Genomic DNA, 24,184 nt, shown 5'->3' with positions numbered 1-24,184 from the left:
TCAGGATTCAAGCAAGCCGGGCCGAAGACGGCTGAAATGCCAGAAACCGGTCCCCGGAAGCTTGTTTCCTTCCCAGTGAAAGAATTGGCTTGGTAGTTTGGTCTGCCCTGTTCCCATGATGCACTGGGCCAGGGACAGACTAATTTGCATATAGCCAGGTTCTGATCTGGGTGGTGCAGTGAGCTAAAAAACGGTGTTGGATCAAGCCCTGATCTCTTGACTTGGTGAGAGTATTCTGCTTAATTCAGAAACCCTGTCCATCACCACCCCCTGTTGTTTAATTATTTTGTTCACCATAAGCGTGGAAGGGTATACTCATACGCACGTCCCTTGCTCATTGCACCATCAGGATTCAAGCAAGCCGGGCCGAAGACGGCTGTAATGCCAGAAACCGGTCCCCGGAAGCTTGTTTCCTTCCCAGTGAAAGAATTGGCTTGGTAGTTTGGTCTGCCCTGTTCCCATGATGCACTGGGCCAGGGACAGACTAATTTGTATATAGCCAGGTTCTGATCTGGGATGGTGCAGTGAGCTAAAAAACGGTGTTGGATCAAGCCCTGATCTCTTGACTTGGTGAGAGTATTCTGCTTAATTCAGAAACTCTGTCCATCACCACCCCCTATGGTTTAATTATTTTGTCCACCATAAGCGTGGAAGGGTATACTCAGACGTGAGTCCCTTGCTTATTGCACCATCAGGATTCAAGCAAGCCGGGCCGAAGACGGCTGTAATGCCAGAAACCGGTCCCCGGAAGCTTGTTTCCTTCCCAGTGAAAGAATTGGCTTGGTAGTTTGGTCTGCCCTGTTCCCATGATGCACTGGGCCAGGGACAGACTAATTTGCATATAGCCAGGTTCTGAGCTGGGATGGTGCAGTGAGCTAAAAAACGGTGTTGGATCAAGCCCTGATCTCTTGACTGGGTGAGAGTATTCTGCTTAATTCAGAAACTCTGTCCATCACCACCCCCTGTGGTTTAATTATTTTGTCCACCATAAGCGTGGAAGGGTATACTCAGACGTGAGTCCCTTGCTTATTGCACCATCAGGATTCAAGCAAGCCGGGCCGAAGACGGCTGTAATGCCAGAAACCGGTCCCCGGAAGCTTGTTTCCTTCCCAGTGAAAGAATTGGCTTGGTAGTTTGGTCTGCCCTGTTCCCATGATGCACTGGGCCAGGGACAGACTAATTTGCATATAGCCAGGTTCTGAGCTGGGATGGTGCAGTGAGCTAAAAAACGGTGTTGGATCAAGCCCTGATCTCTTGACTGGGTGAGAGTATTCTGCTTAATTCAGAAACTCTGTCCATCACCACCCCCTGTTGTTTAATTATTTTGTCCACCATAAGCGTGGAAGGGTATACTCAGACGTGAGTCCCTTGCTCATTGCACCATCAGGATTCAAGCAAGCCGGGCCGAAGACGGCTGTAATGCCAGAAACCGGTCCCCGGAAGCTTGTTTCCTTCCCAGTGAAAGAATTGGCTTGGTAGTTTGGTCTGCCCTGTTCCCATGATGCACTGGGCCAGGGACAGACTAATTTGCATATAGCCAGGTTCTGATCTAGGATGGTGCAGTGAGCTAAAAAACGGTGTTGGATCAAGCCCTGATCTCTTGACTTGGTGAGAGTATTCTGCTTAATTCAGAAACTCTGTCCATCACCACCCCCTGTTGTTTAATTATTTTGTCCACCATAAGCGTGGAAGGGTATACTCAGACGTGAGTCCCTTGCTCATTGCACCATCAGGATTCAAGCAAGCCGGGCCGAAGACGGCTGTAATGCCAGAAACCGGTCCCCGGAAGCTTGTTTCCTTCCCAGTGAAAGAATTGGCTTGGTAGTTTGGTCTGCCCTGTTCCCATGATGCACTGGGCCAGGGACAGACTAATTTGCATATAGCCAGGTTCTGAGCTGGGATGGTGCAGTGAGCTAAAAAACGGTGTTGGATCAAGCCCTGATCACTTGACTGGGTGAGAGTATTCTGCTTAATTCAGAAACTCTGTCCATCACCACCCCCTGTTGTTTAATTATTTTGTCCACCATAAGCGTGGAAGGGTATACTCAGACGTGAGTCCATTGCTCATTGCACCATCAGGATTCAAGCAAGCCGGGCCGAAGACGGCTGTAATGCCAGAAACCGGTCCCCGGAAGCTTGTTTCCTTCCAAGTGAAAGAATTGGCTTGGTAGTTTGGTCTGCCCTGTTCCCATGATGCACTGGGCCAGGGACAGACTAATTTGCATATAGCCAGGTTCTGATCTAGGATGGTGCAGTGAGCTAAAAAACGGTGTTGGATCAAGCCCTGATCTCTTGACTTGGTGAGAGTATTCTGCTTAATTCAGAAACTCTGTCCATCACCACCCCCTGTTGTTTAATTATTTTGTCCACCATAAGCGTGGAAGGGTATACTCAGACGTGAGTCCCTTGCTCATTGCACCATCAGGATTCAAGCAAGCCGGGCCGAAGACGGCTGTAATGCCAGAAACCGGTCCCCGGAAGCTTGTTTCCTTCCCAGTGAAAGAATTGGCTTGGTAGTTTGGTCTGCCCTGTTCCCATGATGCACTGGGCCAGGGACAGACTAATTTGCATATAGCCAGGTTCTGAGCTGGGATGGTGCAGTGAGCTAAAAAACGGTGTTGGATCAAGCCCTGATCTCTTGACTGGGTGAGAGTATTCTGCTTAATTCAGAAACTCTATCCATCACCACCCCCTGTTGTTTAATTATTTTGTCCACCATAAGCGTGGAAGGGTATACTCAGACGTGAGTCCATTGCTCATTGCACCATCAGGATTCAAGCAAGCCGGGCCGAAGACGGCTGTAATGCCAGAAACCGGTCCCCGGAAGCTTGTTTCCTTCCAAGTGAAAGAATTGGCTTGGTAGTTTGGTCTGCCCTGTTCCCATGATGCACTGGGCCAGGGACAGACTAATTTGCATATAGCCAGGTTGTGATCTAGGATGGTGCAGTGAGCTAAAAAACGGTGTTGGATCAAGCCCTGATCTCTTGACTTGGTGAGAGTATTCTGCTTAATTCAGAAACTCTGTCCATCACCACCCCCTGTTGTTTAATTATTTTGTCCACCATAAGCGTGGAAGGGTATACTCAGACGTGAGTCCCTTGCTCATTGCACCATCAGGATTCAAGCAAGCCGGGCCGAAGACGGCTGTAATGCCAGAAACCGGTCCCCGGAAGCTTGTTTCCTTCCCAGTGAAAGAATTGGCTTGGTAGTTTGGTCTGCCCTGTTCCCATGATGCACTGGGCCAGGGACAGACTAATTTGCATATAGCCAGGTTCTGAGCTGGGATGGTGCAGTGAGCTAAAAAACGGTGTTGGATCAAGCCCTGATCTCTTGACTGGGTGAGAGTATTCTGCTTAATTCAGAAACTCTGTCCATCACCACCCCCTGTTGTTTAATTATTTGATTATTGATATAGCAGCCCATTCCGTCAATCTGAATGCAAGACAGTTAGGATCGTGACAACCCTAATTATAAAACATGTTGCACAGAGAAACATGACACACAAGGATGTCAATTTTGTTGTCAGGATAGAATCAGCCTTTTCTTTCACGGGTATGAATTAATATCTAGGTGGCCACTAGGCAAATCTCACCCGCAGGGATATTCCTAATAAGATATGCAGCTAATATTTTCTCTGTTGTGAAGTGAGCCTGGGACCTCCACGGAAGAGGTCTGCTAGGCTCCTGATAAACAGCAATAAATAACACAGGAGCTACCTATTTGGCTAGGATTTAATTTGCCAATGCTAGCCAAACACACATTGACAGTTAGAGAAAAGCTGTTTAGACGTAGATGCATTCTCAGTTTTAGGTCTCTCCTGATATCAAAGGTATGTATGTATATGTTACTATGCCAGAGAGTACAATCAGAGAGGAATGATCGCACAAGGGGAGTTTCAGTGGATTTGTGATGCCTTGGGGCCACAAAGGTGGAAACAGGGCAGTGAATGGACTGGCCGCGCACAGCCATGTCTTCAGAGCACACCCAAGAGCAGGGTCTGGTCCCCAGCACTTATTCCCATGTGCCACGGTTCCCTGCTGATCTCCGCCAACACCACTCCAGTTGTACCCTGCTTGCTTCATATCTGCCTCATCCTTATTTATGTACCTACACAATTCCCTTCCGTGTTTCCCTATTGTGGGAAGGAGAAAAGCAACAGCCTTCCATATTTCCTAGTGCAGGTTCTCCTACACACACAATATCTTGCATAGGAAATTCAGTGCTCGAGAAGGTAGGAAGAGTTTTACTACGCTCAGCCATTTCTTGACCACGCTTGCATTCAAGGACTGAGACAAAACCAGTACATAAGCCTAATTTATGTGTCCTGCATCTAGACACTAGGCAAATAGCATTTTGGTAGCAGCCTGAAGGAAAGCCTCCATTTCACGGCCATTAGGTATAAACAGTGATTTTACTTGGATCATCATCTTAGGGTTAGAACTTCCAAACCTGGAACCACGCTCAGATATGTGGAAGTAAGGGTGTGTGCATTTCAGATGTGGCTGCCCACTCTATTCTAAAATGGCCCTTTATGGGCAGCTCTTCTAACCTTGTAACAAGTAATGCCAAATAACTTGGGTCATAGGAAGTAAGCAGCTGGAACTCTGAGGCACACTTGGTCAGGTCATATTGATGGTGACTGTGATGCAGAGGACCTCCTTCTCTGGAACCATTACTGTCACCTCCTACATTAGAACCTAGGGTGTATTACTGCTTTATGTAAACTGCTTTATGTAAACGTGCTGTAACTACTGCCTAACCACAATCCATTTTAAGGGTATGCCAACATTTTAAGATGAGAAAAACATGAACTACTATGAACCTAATACCTGAAGAATTCCGGATTAGTTTTATTTTAATGTGAATGTTGCACATCTCTTTGACAGTCCTACAAATATTGTTCACAATCCTAAATTGCTTACATGTTTTACCTTCCAATCTGAAATCTTCAGTTCCCTTTGTCATCTTCTCCAATTTACATTCTGAGCTTACATCCTCCTAAAAATAATGTAAAATGTTGGATTTCATATATTATTATTTTTTTAAGTACAAATGTTTGCAATAACATTTCAAAATGGAACATTTGACTCGGGTACATTTTACTTCCTAGGTTTCTACCGCAAATTGAATAATTCATTTCTACCAGTGTTCGGATTTAAATCAACAGGGGCACTGTTAATCAAGAGGACACTGCACTCGGGCTTTAATAATAATGACGCTTTCCCTTTACCTGGAAGTCTGAGCTGCTCCTGTGCGCTCTTTTCGTCTTTTCTCCTTCTCATGATTGAACTCAGCAGGAGCGTTCAGAAACCAGAAGGCAGGGCGAAAGTAAAAAGAAAGACTGATTGGATCAAGGCGAGCATACGGTGTGCTCTTTTGCTGCTGAAACTGTTTTGTTTCCAGGACCCTGCATTTGCGTTTTGATATTCTGGACAGTCTCTTTACATTGAAATTGATACGCTGCTTCAAGCTATTTCCTTCTTTCTTGCTTTCACAGAATGACCCCTGCGGGTGACTTTACGTGCTAGGAGTCCGTGTCATCTTAAGGATTTTTGGGGCCATGGGCAAAACATATTTAGGGGCTCCTGTCCGGAAGAAATTGGAATTTTAATACCCATTTCATGCGAATTAAAGCCTTCAGAAAGCCAAATAATTTTAAATTATATATTAAACTTTAACAGTCACACAAATAAGCTGAAATATGTATTTCTCTGGACATCAAATTTCTTTATAATGATACATGATAGAGAGCGAGAGAGGTAGAGGTAGACAGAGAGGGAAATATGTTTAAATAGAGAAAAGAGAGAGAAAATTAAATTTCCCAGAGGGCCATTTGGAAGGTGGGGGACCTGGGCAATTGCCCACTTTCCCTATGACTTAAAACATCTCTGTAGCGAGTGGGACCAAAGTAAATTGAGAAACTCTGATTTGCACATTTGGAACATAAGTTATGCACTTACTGCCGGAGTGGCTGCAAAGTACCAATTACATCGATTTTGTTACAAGATCTTGTAGAAGTAGTAACAAGTTTAAACCTTTTGGGATCGATGTATGATGTTTTTCATGCTCTATTCGTTAAAGAGAAGATCAATGCACTTGCTGGAGATACACTTCATCTAGTATAGGGATAGCCTCCTGTGTCTTAAAGCAGGACATGTGATACCATTGCTGAAAAACCCAACTTCTATCCTTGATCTTTCTGGAAACTAGAGAAGGATCTCTGTAGTGTAGGCATGTGGATTAAACCAGAAATATGCATATTGTGCTTGAGCACTTAAATAGTAGATATAGGGGTCCGGTGTACTGAATCCCCCTCTGGCATAGTCAAGCGTGAGGATAGTCCAACCCACCCTGGGCTGTTTACCTCCCCAAATTAATCGAAGCAATGACATTCGCACAGCATTAAAAAAAACCTGTGTCAGTTTTATTGGAATGTTGGAAAAGAGATATAGAAAATGCGGTAATACCACCATTTTTAACATTGTCATGGGGTCCGCTAAGGACAACGGCAATGCCATCCATTTATCAATTTGTTGGTCCAATGAAACACATGCTCGCCCATAGTTTTCCCTCATAACAACGTCGGGGTCCTGATGAATCCAGAACCTTAGGTATTTGACTGGATTTGCGGTCCAAACTATCAGATATTCCTTAGGTGGTGGAGGGGTGGCTGCCATCAGAGGAATGACGATTGACTAATCTGATGTATTCTCTTAACACCTGCGCCAAATACCGAGCGGGTTCTCTAATAAAAAGCACCATGTCATCGGCATAAAGAGATATACCAACTGGACGGTGATTAAAATTCAGAGCCGTTTCTCTGTGTCTTTGAAGTATCACACATGCTAGGGACTCAATTGCAATAGCGAACAGTAGTGGCGATAGAGAGCAACTCTGACGTGTACCGCGCTTAATAGAGAAGGGCTCAGACGTCAGACCCCCACCCGGATGGACCAGTATAAAGTATTTTCACCCATCCCCAAATAATTTGTGGAACACCCATACGCTGTAGAATGCGATCTAGATAAAATAGTTGAGACAGTTTGCACTGGTCAGGTTCAGGTATATATCTGTAAAAAAATTCCCTCCATTCGGAATCGGTTCCTGGGGAGACGGAGACACCTGTTTTGATTGTAAGGAGTAGCTGTTGAGGTTGTGAGATAAGAGTTGTTCTGCTGTTTTCTTCGTCTTGGCACTATCATCTGCCTTAAATACATCAGGCCAACAGTTGCTACGCAACTGTCTGGATCAAGTTTTGGAGGCTCGGGGTGACTCTTCAAAGTACTTTGACACAATAAAGGTAGGAACACGGTTTACTGATCACCAATCTAGCAGCAACTGTACATTGAACTGCTCTGGCCCGTGTTAAGTGATACACACCATACAACCTTTTGACGTTCCTCTGTCATGTTCTTTCAGTATTATAACCACAATAGTAACAACAATATGCAAGATGTAACACATCTGTCTTTCTTACAAACCAACAAAAAGAGATGACACTATAAAAAGAAAATGGTAAATACAATAGCAAACAAATTAACCAGATTGGTTTTAGGCAGGGACTGGTTAATGTTAAGTGTAAAAGTTACATTTCCACACAAGTGTGAAACTATCATAATCAACTACTATGCACCAACACTCAGTCCTTGAATCTTGAATGAGCATGACATTTTCTCTCTTCACTCCAGCTTTTCCTCTTCATTCATACCCTAAATTCCAAATCTTCATTCGTCCGCGCTTTCACTTTCAACTCTTGCCTAACCTTGTAAGTGGTGCATCAGGCAAACTTCAGAACATTCTACCTGCCACCATTCTTCATTACAACAGGGCTATCAAAAACCTTTATCACCCTTTTTGGCTCTAACTACTTCAAACCATGTTTCATTTCACCACACCTAAATGTATACACACTGTCATTTTCCTTGAACCTCCCTGACTTGCAGACTGTTCGCAAATGCTCCTGCACACTGTTTCTCTGCTTGTTACTGAACCCGTCCACAATAAATTCCATGTTACGCCATTTCCATCATTACTTCTTTATCCAGCATAGACTTACGTGTGTACATGTAATCCTTCATCATAACAATACAAATACACACTCACTTGTTTTGGAATTCGGGATGGTCCCATTGATCTACATCTATTTTATTTCACCTCTCCACTCTAGAGCTTCAGGGGTGAGGAAAGTGCCACCTGGATAAAGGTCCTGCATGGCACTCATTCCCGCCTCCCTAAACATTGGCATTGGGCCAGCCTCCTGTGTTGCCAATAACGCCGCATGATGTGCCAGGGGCATCACTGGGGCATATATAGGTAATTTGTTGGCGAGCTGCCCTATAGACTGCCAAGCAGCTATTGTAGTATCTATTGTATTTATTTCCGTTTTTGGGGTACCTCGTCGTGTGTGAGTGATGAGACTATGTAGGGGAGTCGGAGAGGCATCGCCATCTTCCACCGCCACATGTGGAGTGTAGGCATGTGGATTAAACTAGAAATGTGCATATTGTGCTTGAGCACTTAAAGAGTAGATATAGGGGTCCGGTGTACTAAATCCCCATCAAGCGTGAGGGTAGTCCACCAACCCGGGCCTGTTTACCGCCCCAAATTAATCGAAGCAATGACGTTCGCACAGCATTAAAAAACCACTGTGTCATTTTTATTAGAATGTTGGAAAAGAGATATAGAAAATGCGTAATACCATCATTTTTATAATTGTCAGGAAGTCTGCTAAGGACAACAGCAATGCCATCCATTTATCAATTTGTTGGTTCAATGAAACACATGCTCGCCCATAGTTTTTCCTTTTAACAACGTCGGGCTCATGATGAATCCAGACCCCTAGGTATTTGACCGGATCTGCAGTCCAAACTATCGGATATTCCATAGGTGGTGGAGGGTTGGCTGCCGTCAGAGGGATGATGATTGACTTATCCAGTCAATATTAAGGCCAGAGTGCAGTCCAAATCTGATGTATTCTCTTAACACCTGCGCCAAATACCAAGCGGGTTCTCTAATAAAAAGCACCATGTCATCGGTTAAAAGAGATATACCAACTGGACGGTGATTAAAATTCAGAGCCGTTTCTCTGTGTCTTTGACGTATCACACATGCTAGGGACTCAATTGCAATAGCGAACAGCAGTGGCTATAGAGAGCAATTCTGACGTGTACCGCGCTTAATAGAGAAGGGCTCAGACGTCAGACCCCCACTCGGATGGGCCAGCAAAAAAGTATTTTCACCCATCCCCAAAAAATGTGTGGAACATCCATACCCTGTAGAATGCGAAACATGTAATTCCACTCTATGGAATCGAACGCTTTAGCCGCATCAAGCATAACGTGCAGATTAGGGTCAAGAACATGCATCATTGCAAAGATGGTCCTCAAATTGTGAGACATGGATCGCTCATGGATAAACCCTGATTGGTCTGGTAGAACCAAGCACGGCATTAATGGCTGGAGTTTAGTGGCTAGGATTTTGGCGAGTATTTTAGCGTCAATGTTAATCAAAGACAAAGGCCGATATGAGTAGCATGCGTCGGAGGGTTTGTTCTTTTTTAGAAGGGTAAAAATTAGAGCCTGACGAAGGGATGGAGGCAGAATACCAGCTTCATGCGCTTCAGCGTACATCTCCAATAGGTATGGTGTGAGAAGATTTGTATATGCTTTATAAAATTCTATGGTGAGACCACCTGGCCCTGGTGCATTAGCATTCAGTAGGGCGCAGATTGCTGCTTTTATGTCCGCTTCGTCTATTGGTTGACTCAGGTACTTCCGATGACGTCCACCAACCACGCACAGGCAATGTCATCCAGATACTCTTCCACAGCTGAGTCTGGGCTCGCCCCCTGAGAGGTATACATTTTAGCATAGTAACCTCGGAACTGTGCCACTATTTCCAAAGGATTGTAATGTTCCCCTCCCTGAGAGTCAGTTATTTTATCCATATGATGATGTTCTGCACATGTTTTGATTTTTTCAGCTAAATTACAGCCTGGTCTGCCACCTTCTCCGTATTTCCTGGCAACGCGTCAAGGTGAAATATAACGAATTTCCGATTCTGCTACTGTGTCATATTCCAAAACTAACTCAGGAATGTGTGAAAGCGTGTCAGAGGATGGGTTATCTGTGTAGGCACTCTCTAGGGTTTGCAGCGTGGTCTCTGTCGTGTTGAGTTGGGCTCTAATATATTTCAGAATACTGGCTGTAGTGTTAATGCAGACTCCCCGAATCGTCACCTTAAATGCCTCCCATAGTGTGGCAGCACTGTCAACCGTGCCTTTATTAACCTTAAAGTAGTGTTCTATTGCCCTGCGAATAGTGTCATTATAAATGGGTTTCAGCAAAGCTTGAGTTTGAGTTTGAGTTTGAGTTTGAGTTTGAGTTTAAAAGCACTTTTAAAGCGCACGTATACCGGCGGTTTCTTGGCGCTGAAGCTTCCAAACGAAAACGCCATGTGAATGGACGATGAATTATGTTGGGAATATGAAGAATCAGTTGCGCTGGATTGTGGTCGGAAAGATTACGTGGATAAGTAGTGATAGCAGTCACCCATTCGGTAGCGCCCTCATTCAGGAGTTAATAATCTAAACTAGACCAGCTATTATGTGCTGGCATGGCACGTGTTCCATCATTCGCTGTGCCATTACGCAGCCTCCAAACTTACACCAACCCAAATTCCAGCATAGTATGATTAATACTTTGGGCTACTTTAGGCAAGCAAATGCTTTGCGGGTTAGATTTGTCCAGAGTGGGATCCACATATGTATTAAGACCCCCTCACACACACAGTGGCAGTCTCGGGCCATTCTCTCAGTATATTATACATTCGCTGAAACACTTCTGGCTCATCTGATATAGGACCATACATATTTATGAGAGTGATTAATGAGTTCCCTAATTTAACCTGAACCATAACGCAGCGACCCGCTTCATCTATGTGAGTCTTGAGTGGTGTAAACGAGATGCCCTTCCTAATCAATATGAGAACCCCCCTAGCATAAGAGGAGTATGATGAGGCTAGCTTGAACCCAGCCCATTTGAGTGCAATTTTCGCTTTGGTAGTCTTGGTCAGGTGCGTTTCTTGCAAAAAGGCAATTTGAGTGCCATGTCGGATCAGGTATGCAAAGACGTGGCAGATTTTGTTCGGGGAGTTCAGCCCTCTATTGTTCCACGTTAGATATCTGTGGCCTTCACCCATTTGTCTCTTTAGGGCTTTTCATCCCATATGAATCAAGCAGCTGGCAGTCATAGTACACTATATTAAAAATGCAATCCCCATTCCTGGTGTCAATACAATCACAATGAACAATCCTCTTGATTACTACATCTAAGCATTGGCTACCTTCAAATTATTTGAACCCTTCAGTCCACAACCCTCCCACTACAACCTCCCAATTAGGTCGAGAATACAAGCCCCCTACCCTCCCAAAATTCACAGCAACCCCAATTTGAAAATTCAAACTAATGGGGGATCACCCTCCGCAGGGCCGGCCTTAGGCATGTGCAAGTTGTGCAGCTGCACAGGGCCACCAAACCCCAGGGGCCACCACGCCAATTTATATCCTTAATATAATAATCCTCTGAGGATGGATACATATTTGCGTGGTGGCCCCAGTGGCAGGGATTTGGTGGCCTCCGGCTCTGTTCCACTTCCAAACCCCCCTCTTCACTGGCCTCCGCGCTCCGCCCCGCCTGGACCCCCTCTTCCAGGGCCCCCTACCTACGCTCCCTGCCCAGGTCCGCCATGAGCCTAGAGCCGCCCCTGCCCTCCGGGGGAAAGGAACGACAGCAAACACCTACCAAGCGTCAGGGTGGCCAGGCTGCTTTAACAAGAAACCCACACCAGCTCTTCGATTTCGAAAGAGTAAATGTACTAAAGGCCTAAATGTAACATAGATATAATATACTATTGACATATTTCTGTTATCACATTGACGCAACTAATCAGCGGGCTAGCATTTAGTGATATATTCTATTGTGTCCATGTATGCAGTTATGTGGATGAGTGACAACATAGCAAAACCAAAGGGGATGATGGACGGAGTGTTGAACATTGAAAACACTCACCTCCAGTCAACAGATCTGCGTTTAATCCATCATGATTCTTTAGCTCACTCCACCACCCCAGTTCAGACATGGCAAATCAGTCTGACCCTGTGCCTCATGGGAACAGTCCAATCCGAACTGCCAAGCCATGTCTTACCTGGAACGGAAACAAGCATCCTGGGATCGGTTTCTGGCTAATCAGTCTACATCAGCCAGGCTAGCTTGAATCCAGTGGCAAAGTGAGCAAGGGACCCACGTCTGGGCATACCCTGCCAACTTAGGGCGAACAAAGCAAAACCAAAGGGGGTGATGGACGGAGTGTTAAACATTGTAAGCACTCACCACCAGTCAACAGATCTGTGTTTAATCCATTATCATTCTTTAGCTCACTCCACCACCCCAGTTCAGACATGGCCATATGCAAATCAGTCTGAGCCTGTGCCTCATGGGAACAGTCCAGTTCGAACTGCCAAGCCATGTCTTCGCTGAACCGGAAACAAGCATCCTGGGACCAGTTTCTGGCTAATCAGCCGTCATCAGCCAGGCTAGCTTGAATCCAGCGACAACATAACCCATCAAAATAATCAGCTGGTAGTCAGTATCACTAAAAGTCAGCGACATCGTTGAACTTTTTGAAGTGACCTGAGGAGTTTTATGAGGACATATGTGTTTTGTGAATTTCAGAGCCGACTTGGAGTCTGTAAAGAAGTGTGCTTGTCCATCATGAGTGAATTTCAATTTGGCAGGGTATAACATTGCATAGGGAACAGAGGCAGACTGTAAAAGCCTTTTTCCTGACACAAATTCCCTACGTGCAGCCAGTACTGCCGGGGTATCATACGGAAAGACAGACAGATTGTTACCCAAATGAGTGATAGGGCTTTTGGCCCTCGTCTCTCGGAGGATACCGTCCCTGTCCGCATAATTGAGGAGGCGTGCAATGATCGGGCGCGGTGGCGCACCCGGTACCAGTCGGGGTCCAAGCGACCGGTGAGCCCTCTCCACGATCATGGCCGGGGAAAGCACCAAACCAAACAGCTCATGCATTAGATTTTCAATGAAGGGCTCCATCTTCGAGATGGCTATCGATTACGGAAGATTCCACAAGGCCAAGTATTCAAAGGTTGTTCCGTCGGGAACTGGCTTTCAAATCTTCATTTTTCGCCCTTATGACCTCCAGCACCTTCTCCATACTGAGGATCTGCATCCTAGATTCAGCTTGAGAATCCTGGGTATCAGACAGCCTGCTCTACAGCACGTGAAGCCGGGTTTCATGGATATCCACCTTTTTCTTTACTGCATCAAGGCTGGATATAAGGGCATCAATCTTACTATCGATAGTTTTAAGACAGGACCATACCTCTAGTAATATAGACCTCATGTCCTCCTCAGCGTTGTCCGCAGCGTCGATTGGGCTCTGAGCAGCACCCAGCTCTGACGATGGGCCCATGGTGCGTGTTTGGCGCTTGCTCTCGAATGGAATCTTGGGTTGTTTGGGGTCTGCCTTACCCATGATCTGGAAATATTAGTGGCGCAGACGGCCGTGCCTGTCCGTGCACTATGGTTCGTTGTTCCAAACTACAACATTGTGTACAAGCCCAGGTCTCATTCTGGTCGGTGGACTCTGGAATAACAGGCACGCGCGATTATACCCTGGGTGAGATACGGCACCCACTCCTTTCTTCGCAGAAGCAATCGATGCAGCAGCCAGAGCAACACAAGTGTGAATGTCCCCAACACACCCCTCTGTTGTCAATTATGAGAGCAGAATGGTGAGTCTGTAACACAACAATAGGGGGCAGCAGCGGCGTTGGACCGCACCTCAATTACACTCAACAATTAACCACCGTCGGTGGTAGATGGCATGTGGCCTCCAACTTGCACCTGCAGTGTGTGCTATGGATGTCTGACTATATCTCTTCTATTAGAGTAACCAGCATTGCAGTGCACCTCGCGGCCCCACAGCAGTTTCCAATTGTCCAGTACAATGACACGGAGGATCCACTCCGACCCGAATAGCCAAGGAGGGGAGACCCGGCAGGCCCACACACCGCCAAATCAGTCCCCCGCTTCCGTTGCTAAGGTCAAGCCAGGTACTGCCCGCAGCCCACCTTCAGGCGCCCCAGGCTCTGGACTGAACAGTAATTATCGCTCTGGATGGAGGGAGCAGATGAAGCTCAGGATCCCAGCAGAGGCCAGCCAGCTCACAGCGCTCGTCCCAAGCCCCGCAAGGCAGAAATGCCAGGCGAGGCCTAGGCCGCGCTACACAGATCAGCCCAGCCCCAGCCCCAGCCCCAAGACCAGGCCCCACCACACTCACCTCGTCTCCGGTCCGCTCTGGGGGCCATCAAATGCATCAACAAGTGCCACCGCCCTCTCTTCCCATCTGCATGTCTCTCTGCAGCAATCCACAGGGTAGTAGGGCGCCACGAGTTTCCAGCGACGTGTTTCACATACGCCACCGTCCGCTCCATTTTTCGCCACCAGGATACTTGTGGGCAAGCCGCCTGTCCCCGCAGTCCTCCCCAGCTTAGGGTGGCTCCTCACAATCATCCAGTGGCGTAGCAGTAGCTATCACCCCTTGCAGCAGGCACAGATCAGTCAGCCTCAGTGCTTACTCTGGCGGCCATTTTCTCACAGTAACTGCTGCGCTTCGCCTTTTCTAATTACATCGGTTTTCCACTGATGTCGAGCCAGTCAGTCAAAATGACTTTATTTGGTTATTATTAAAAATCAAAAAAGTTTTTTAAAAATACTCATCAACATTACAAGATTAAAAAGAATTATTACATGTCGAGCCACCATATAGCTGTTGAGAGCTCCAGACAGATACGGCTGATGGTACGTTCGATTTCAGCAAGCGCAGGTGGGTTTTTACGTTGGTAATTGCAGGATGACGGAGCCTTGCCTGCGAAGTTCATTCAGCAGGCAGCCATCTCGCAATGTGCCGTAACCACGCCCCCCTGGGCAAGAAAAGTTGCAATGTGTTCTACATTTCACGACGGACATGCCACCATAACCCTCATGTCAAATCACAATAAGGCTGCCTGCTTATTTCATCAGGGACTGCCAAATTAACTCCACAACATATAATTCCTTTCTTTGCCAACCATTCCCGCCATAACATTTTATAAGGATCCAGCAGCACTTTCATGTCTTTTTCTCCTCTGCCAACTTGATCCGTTCCATGCCCTCTTTACGTTATTTGTCTTTTCAGTAATCTTTTCTATTCTTTTTCGCTAATTACTCCCGGATAACTTTCATCCACAGTCTGTAAGTCAGTCTCCATTACATAACTTTCCTCATCCTTTGGTCTTTCTACCAGCAAATGGGACAAACAGGAGACATTGATGTTATGAAAACAGGAACACATATTAAATGAAACCTCTTGCACATAACACACCCACTCGGTTAATTGCGCCATATCTTTTACATACATCTTCATGGTCACTCCCCAACTCAAAAATTGTTCCTCCCACAAATTACTTAAAATGCTTCACCACCTACCCCACTGCTACTGCTTCCTCCGCGATCACAGTGAGCAAGCTTTCTGCCGCTTTATACGTCTGTGATGCAAACGCCACAACCCTTTCAATTCCACCTTTCCTCTGCATTAACACAACTAGGCCATAAGCACGTACACCAGTGGTTATAATGGCACTGTGTTTGGCACTGGCACCAAAAACATAAAAACAAACAGCTCTACTTGTACACATCCTGATCTGTAGGCATGCGGTCTCATAACCTTCAGTCCATACAAACCTGGCATTCTTCTTCATTGCAGCTCTCAAATCCTTTATCTGGTCTGAAAAATGGTCAAACAATTTTGCATACCACACTGCCATACCCACGAAAGAGTGAAACTGCTCCTTGTATTGCAGACACGGAGCTTCCTCAATGGCACTCATCAATTTCACCTAGCATTTAATCCCCACACAAGATAGTAAATGTCCTAGATATTCAAATTCTACCATAGCAAGCCAACACTTGATAACTCCATTGGTCAATCCAGCTCACCTAAAATATTCTAAACCTTTCTCAATACTACATCATTGTCGGAGGGAAGGTCGGAAACAGAAGCGAGGAGGCCGTATGGGGTGAATATTGTAAGGTATTTAATAAGGATAACCAGTAACTCAAAAGTAGGGGTGGATGAGTATTTGTCAGGTAACAACAGAGTCCAGTATCACAAAAGAGAATCGGTCTTGGATCTTTAGTGTCCACTTCCCAGGGGGTCAGGTGGTCAAGTGAATTCCGCTCTGGTAAAAGGGTGAATCCTGGAATTTCCTCTTGGGTAGAGTCTTCCCGATAGAGCCTTCCCGGAATACTCTAAGGAAAGGAAAATATAACAGTCACTGACCCTATCTGGGTATTCTTAACTTAATTCCATCACCACACCACGTGTAATGGAGGAAGGTGATTGAAGTGGGAGATAAGGCAGTACGTGAGGAAGGATTCAAAGTGCATAAATGGGAGGAACAAATAGCGGCGTAAACAATGGTGAGGGCATTGGTGCATAAACGGGTGTGACAAATAGCAGCGTAAACAATGGTGAGGGCTTTGAGTTCATGCGGTAAACAGGGGAGATAAAACAACCAATACTATCTCTCCAAAGGGACCCACAACCCGTGTTCCGCTCTTTAGAATCTGCCCGCAGTACCCGTCATGTACCTGGGTCAGCCACAACTCTCCGGAGTTGTGGCGACTCGTGCATTTCCTCTGGGCTCCTCCACTTCTCGGACCAGGTCTCGGGGTCTTCTGGATCTTCGTTGGGGTTTCCCTCGGTGTCTCCTCGTCGCAACAGGGAATCCTCGGTTCGGTCGGTGTCTGCTTCTCTCTCCTCCGCCTTCTCGTCAGCATGCACGCCAAAGTGTTTTCCTTCCGACTTTTTCTGCTGGTCTCGACCTTTGTTCTCGTGCTCCCATTGGTTAGACTGCTGACTCCCGCCTCTTTCAGGAAGGGCTTCCGGGTCACATATGCCACACTGTGGGGCGGGTTAAAGATTCCCGGTTACAAGACTGTCCGGATCACTGTGGTCATCGTCAAAAAGGTGGTAAGGAGACCAGCAGGACGGAATATCCACGGGGAATGTTTCGGTGGGTGGTCTTTCCTGTCTCTGACCCTGGCCCTCTTTCTCACAATTATGATCTTCCAATTCATTTCTCATAGGACAACAATACCTTGATAAATACATGACTTGCTTCACTCTCAAGCAATCTCTTAACTACACTTTGAAACACTGCAAACAGTGGAATTCTTAAGTATCTATTTTTTTATTTATGGAAATATCAAAAACATCAGATACAAAATACAGAATTAAGTTACAAACTGCAAGGTGCGTCAAACGTCTACAAATCCATCTGAAAGCATAACTGAGAGCACATTAATTAGAGTATATGTAGCTTAACACATAACTGGAATGTAACCTGGAAATAACATCTGCCTCCATTCTTTTATCAGATCCTATGTTCTCATAAACATAATGCTTCGAGGACCGTTTTGAATATGGACATTTCTACTCTACGAAGAGTTATAAACTCTTGCAACCAAGCACTTGGATGAGGAGGATTTTTCTGAAATCACAGCCTGGCTATCCCAAGTCTGGAAAGACTGATGGTCAAAAAAATAAACTTCCAACTTTGAATAAGGTATCATTAATGAGTGGCCTCATATAAGAATGTTTGCATCCCAGACTATATCCAACCACATTAATCAATTTAGCAGATAATAGACCATATTCCAATATCTCTGAATCACAATATATGTAGCAAAAATATGTATAATATCAGCCTCAGTACACTGACATTGAAAGCACTCAGAAGTTCCCTAAGCCTCCATTTCTTAAGTCTATGGGGACAAGATCACTCTTCCATCTTAGAGACAGAACATCAAATGTATGTCCCCTGCCATCACTAAGGAACCTATAAAGAATACATATACACCCTCTCGACTGGGTCTTACTAAAAAGTTCCAAAAATTCATTGTTAGTTCGACCAAAGTCGCTAGTTGGAAAAATTCAGGACCAAAACTCATCCAAGTCATAGTTAACAATAAAAACCCAGGAGAAAACTGTGTTAAATGCCTTTTCTGCATCCAAAAGGATCATCCCTCAGTGCTTACCCGTAGGACTTACCCATCACCTCAAGTGCTGTTATAGCACTATTATCATGAGAGGATGTGTCCTTATTTGGAATAAATCCATGATGTATAGGACCAACAAGACTGGTAATGGATGTAGCCAAATAATTGGACAATATACTAATATATATTTTGGAGTCAACATTAATCAGCAAGATTGGCAGATAAGAGTCACTGATCCTTATTTTTCTTTAAAAATATTACTATACATGTTTTCCTCCATGAAGGTGGCAGAGGATCCCTAAACGTTGCAACAATAAAATGATCATATATGTTAGAATTGGATCTCTAATTGGCAACGTATTGCACCCAGTCCAAGAGGGGACGCAATCCTAGTCAGGGTAAATCAAAAACACAACCCAAATTAACCTGTGCCACCCTCAAGTAGCTTGACACAGAGCAGTCAGGCTTAACTTAAGAGGCAATGTGTAAAGTATTTGTGCATACTTTAATTACAGCTACACAGTGAAAACACCACAAAAAGACTACACTCCAGTTTAGAGAAATAGAGAATATTTATCTAAACAAGATCAAAACAACAAAAATTCAATAAGTAGAACTTAGCTATGAATTTGTAAAGAATAAACTGCAATTAAGAACTTTAAATTCAATAGTGCTTAGGTATTACTTGGAAGTCACTCTAGACTGTGGCATATCCAAAGTTTCAGGCCGACGGTGATGGAGGGCATCCCGGCTACAGAACCCACGCAGGGCCTGCTGAAAAGTCCTTTGGATGGAGCCAGCGCCAAAGACTCGATGCGTTGGCTCCGATTCACGCAGTTGGGTCGATGCGTCGAAGTCGAGTCTCTTACGATGAAGGCGCTGAGTTGTTGTCGGCCTCGAAGTCAGGACCTCGGATTGGCGTTGCGTTGAACCTCACAGTTGGAACCTCGAATCACCGATGCATCATTGTCGAACTCCTCCGTCGGGTCCTGCTTCATCATCGAGCAGAGCAGGGATGTCTTCAAATCAGCACTGCGTTGGCTTCGAAGGGCACTGCGTCGGTTCTGACGAGCACAAAGTCTTAATATTGTTGATTTTTGAAGAAAAACAGCTGCAGAACCCACATTCAAGTCCCAGGACTGGATTGGCACGTCTTGGCAGGGCAATACGCACAGTTGGCAGACTCCAGCAGCGGAAGCATGATGAATGGAAGTCTTTGATGGCCCAGATACTTCAAAACAGGGGGCCTGCCAGCAGCCCTTCAAGAAACTTGGGTTCAAGGATGTAGAGAGCAGGTCCAATCCTTCTCAACCCCAGGCAAGAAGCAGCAGGCAGCAGGCTATCACAGCAAAGCAGGTAGCAAAGTGACAGTCCCTCCTGCAACACAGCAATCAGCAGGCAGCAGCCCACACCGCAAAGCAGTTACCAAAGTGGCAGTCCCTCCTGCAGCATAGCAGCTATTCTTCCAGGCAGAATGTCTGTAGTGCTAAAGACACTCCTATGTACTGAAACCACATGATGACCATTGAATACTATTATTTTATTTGACTTTTGGTGTTTTAGTTTACCCTAGCTTGAATGTCCTGCATCTGCACGTTGAAGATTTCTTTCGTGTCTCTTTGTAGTTTTAGAGTGGGAGCTTTCACAGAGTAGAACAGCCTTGCCAGGAACAGAACGTGTGAGATGTGATTTCTACGACTTGCTGTAGGGGGAACGCTGGTCTAAGGGATAGTATAATTTACTATTCCAACTCCAGCATGTGCAACAGCAGGGAGGATGTTGGAATAGTAAATCATACTATTCCATAGGTTAGCGCACCCTCTACAGCAAGCAGGGCCAGACTGGGAACTGAAAGCAGCCCTGGCAAATTTTTCCAGACCAGCCCCCGTCTGGTGCGTAGCGAGCCAGCCCCCGTCCGGCGCGTAGCGTGCGAGCGCAGCGAGCGGGCCCGAGGGCCATTAGGGGGGTTCTCCCCCCTCAAAATTTTTGGAAAACGACAGAACAAAATGGTGAATTTTACAGCACATTTTTCATTACATATTCAAGTTGTATCAACTTTCAAAGCACAGTAAACAGTAGATGATGACCTTAACCCCTTCCACACTCATGACGAGCTGGGCTCGTCATGGTGTAGCCTCCTCGCACACTGATGACGAGCCCAGCTCGTCATGAAACTATGTAAATCTGAAAAGTTCAGCACTGGGGGGGAATGGGTGCAGCGGCGATGGTGTTAAAGAGCACCAGGTTACCCACCCAGTCATATTTACCCATAGGCATTCTTCCAGAGAGCACCAAAAATAGACACAAGTAGTGAATCAGAGAGAACAAAGTAAAAGTGAGACCAGCCCCCACATGGTGTGTAGCGAGCAAGCGCAGTGAGCAACCACTAGGGGCAGTTTGGGGGATTGAACTTCTCCCCCCCAATAAAATTTGGGAGACAGAAAGGCCAAACAACATAAAGGGAGGAGGAGAGAGCGAGAGGGCCAGAGAGGGATAGGTATGGCGAGAGATTGAGAGGGATAAATAGAGAGCGCGTGAGGGAGAGAGAGGGATGGAGAAATAGAGAGAGAGGGAGACAGCGAGAGAGAGGGAGGGAGCAAGAGAGTGAGAGAGAGAGAAAAAGGGAGAGAGAGGGGGCAAGAGAAAGAAAGAGTGGGAGGGAGAAGGAGGGCGAAAGAGAGGGGGCGCGAGAAAGAAAGAGCGATAGAGAGAGAGAGATAGAAAGAGAGAAAGAGATAGAGAGAGATAAAGAGCTAAAGAGATAAGAGAGAGAGAGATCACACTGTTCCCTTTTCTGTCCGCATTTGTCTTTTCTTCTTCCTTTCATCTCTACAACCCCGACTGCTCAGCTTCAGCCACCTATGGGGCAACATGCATGCCAGTCAGAGCACGACTGTGCTACCTGTAGTGTACGTCACAATATTGACAGCAGGCAACACTTAAACCAAAAGGTCCATAGTCATAGAAACGTTTTAAGGTTATGGACATGAGATAAATGCACATCCACCGAGTCTGAAATGGAACTCTTTACACAGTCTGTGCTTATCCCAACACCAGCCAAGGATCCAGCTATCCTGAACCAAACTTGGACACCTCTGAGTCAGCATTTCAAAACTTGTTGTAAACTGCAGCAGATCCAAAGGAAGAGACAACTTTTTTTACATCACGTTTGTCAGCCTCACTTTCCTTTGGTCCTCAAAGTGCATACAAATGTGTGATCATACGATTAACTCCATGGTTTAAACACAACTGTGGTTTTAGTCAAAAATAAGCAGATTTCACTGTTAGGAGTTATCACTAAGGCACATGATATGGCAATTTCAATGGACACCATGGGGTCAGGTTTGCAGGCTGCACCGTTTACAGTTGTACTACAAAGATGGGCTTTCTGGCTCTGCAAGTGATTGACATAAATAAAGTGTGTTTGCATCTCACTGAATAGTTTCTCAAATTAAGAGCAAAAATAGCTCAGTGCAGCCTACAGATTCCATGCCCAATCTCTCAAAGTTACAGCAATTGCTGATCATTAATATTAATCCAACCCATGCCTAGGCCGTGATTAAAGTAGGAGAACGAATAAAGCAGCCAGCCAGCCTGCTGCATTAGCTTAGTTCAGTTCTCCTACTTTAATCGCGGCCTGCCGGCCTGGCCGCCCGCACAATGTGCACCAAAGCAAAAATTGTAATCATGATAATGATTGATTTATCATCATAATTACAAATTTGTGATGTATTGCCTGCATCCGCGACGGTCCTGTCATCAGCATGTACACACATAGCTGTGCATATACGGAGGGGGTCCGATCCCCTCAGCCTGAGTTGTGCGCTCAGCTCAGCCTCTCACAGGAGTCCTGTGAGAGGCTGATCTGAGCGCACAACTCAGGCGGAGGGTCCCTAGCCCCTTCCGTATATGCACAGCTATGTGTGTACATGATGGCAAATATTTTTGCCCTTTGCCGCCCCCTCGTGGCAAACGCATTGAGGAGCGGGGTGTTGCCACCCCGAGACTGCCGGTAGATGATAGATGAGGGAGGCCGCTGCCCCATAAACGCGTCCCGCCCGGGGTGTTGTACCACCCCCCTAGCTACGTCACTGCTTCTTTTCAGGCAGGCTCCTTCCCACGAGGAATGTATATTTGTTGTGTACATTTCCCACTCTCTTTTGTCCCCTCCCAGTGCCCACCCCCCTGGCTCTTTCTATCCCTTCCTCGCCCCTCCTGCGCAGTCTACAATCACACTTATTACACGCTCAGGTGATGTATTAGCCATATCGCAGTTTAGTTGTTAACAAATCAATATCTTTATTAAGGAACAGTATGGATTGCAATAAATACACTCACAGTTATATGAGGTGCTGCACCATAATTCACAGCCTCAGCGAAGGCCTAATGACGAAGGGGACATGATAGCCATGATATTTATGAAAAGATAAGGTTACTGAGATGTTCTGTGAAGCCGCGAGACTCGCTCATTATTCTTGCCAGGGACGTCAAGTATCAATTTAAAATGCCCAAATGAATACATAAGGACAAGATCATATTCATATTAAACATTTGGTGAATCTGTTGTCGCGCGGAGAACCGTCCTTTCTAACACTCCAGAGGCAGGCAAGCAGCCAGTCAGTCCTTGCGCTGAGATGTGAAATCAAATAAATGCAGGAGGAGAAGTAGGGCATGCTGAGGCCGGTTGCCTGCTAGCGCCTTGTTCAGCCTTGCTTCAATGAGCTACCCATTCCTGAGCTGAGCGCATAACTCAGTGACTTTGGCCCGCACCTGGTGCTGCTTGGGGCTATGTGGTTAAATAGAAATGGTTCTGTCGGGTGCGAACAACAATGATTTATCAAAAAATGCCTTCTCATGCAATTTTCAAACAACAAACAACAACAACAGCTTGTGGCTATGTGACAGTCTAGAGCCTTGTTTTGACCTCTCGTGGCCCGACAGTGGCCCTGGATTGAGCAAAGGGGCCGGCTCCCCAATGACCTCTTTGAGCTATTTGCCACCCGCGCTTCTGCCATGAAACTGCCAACAGTGTGGCAGACAGTAGTCACTGCTGGTGAGAGGTGGGAGTTGTTTACCTCCTTGTTGGAGATCCAGAGGGTCTGGTGCACGGTGGTGGCATTTTTGCAGCTGAAGGAGCTCTGTGACTAAGAGCGTCTGGTGCACAGTAGTGACAATTTGTTAGCTGGAGGTCGGAGCTCTGAGACCAATATTGTATACCCCCTCTCATTTGGCTCACGTCATTTTAAAAAGCAACACTTCCCCCACAACTGTATTTGCTGTGAGCAAGGTTTTACAGGCTGTCTGGTACAAGACAAGCAAAATTTGACAAGCAGTAGTTTATAGATTACGCTCACCCTATTAAACATCTTTTAATTCTCTCAAAATGTTATAACTTTTTTTTCAATCTTTTCAAATCTTATGAAATTCATGAAGTAATTGTTCTAGTATTCTCTGTTATTTGCACATAACCTATGGTTGGGATTTGCACAGATTCTATATTGAGGGGGACCTGCACTGGTTTAGATCCTATTTTATTGTTGCTCCGATGTTTAAAAATTGCTCTGGGACATTTGATATGTACGTACCATTTTATAACACAACCAGGGCACAGATCATATATTGGGATGGATCAGCAACGGTACAGATCTTATTTCATAGTTGAACCGATGCTAAAAAATCGATTGGATCACTTGCTGTTTTATGTACTATTTTAAAACTTTACATTTTGTTATTTTTATTATGTGTGCACCTGCCCTTCCTCCATTATTCGTGTTGACCTCCCACCCGCCCTCTGTCCACTGCCTATGTTGCCCTAACCTGCTCGCCCGCCAATGTCCATGTTCATCCCACCCGGTCTCCCTTCATTGTCCATGCTGCGCCAGTCCACCCTCCCTCAGTTGTCTCAGTCTGTGTTGCTTGCCCTCCATCCACCACCCCCTTGTTCTCCGTATTGACCCCCAACACACCCTCCACTCTGATGGTTGTGTTGCCTATCTATTTTCTGTGTTGCCACTGCACTCTGTTGTCCATGTCTCAACCCCTCACCTGCCCTCTCT

The 24,184-nt window shown here is 45.8% G+C and overlaps 1 protein-coding gene across 1 annotated transcript in view; it reads right to left on the bottom strand.

Moving 5' to 3' along the window:
* The window catches only part of HORMAD1 (HORMA domain containing 1), a 974,569-nt gene that overhangs the window by 324,646 nt on the left and 625,739 nt on the right, over positions 1-24,184 (bottom strand). Inside the window, exon 17 of the mRNA XM_086947457.1 lies at positions 4,932-4,998. Within this exon, the coding sequence (XP_086803583.1) occupies positions 4,932-4,998 (67 nt within the window). The remainder of the gene's footprint in view (positions 1-4,931; positions 4,999-24,184) is intronic.

This window comes from Lissotriton vulgaris, chromosome 12 (assembly GCF_964263255.1).
Source record: "Lissotriton vulgaris chromosome 12, aLisVul1.2, whole genome shotgun sequence".
In the NCBI taxonomy this organism is placed as follows: Eukaryota; Metazoa; Chordata; class Amphibia; order Caudata; family Salamandridae; genus Lissotriton; species Lissotriton vulgaris.
This window is presented reverse-complemented; position numbering and strand designations above follow the sequence as displayed.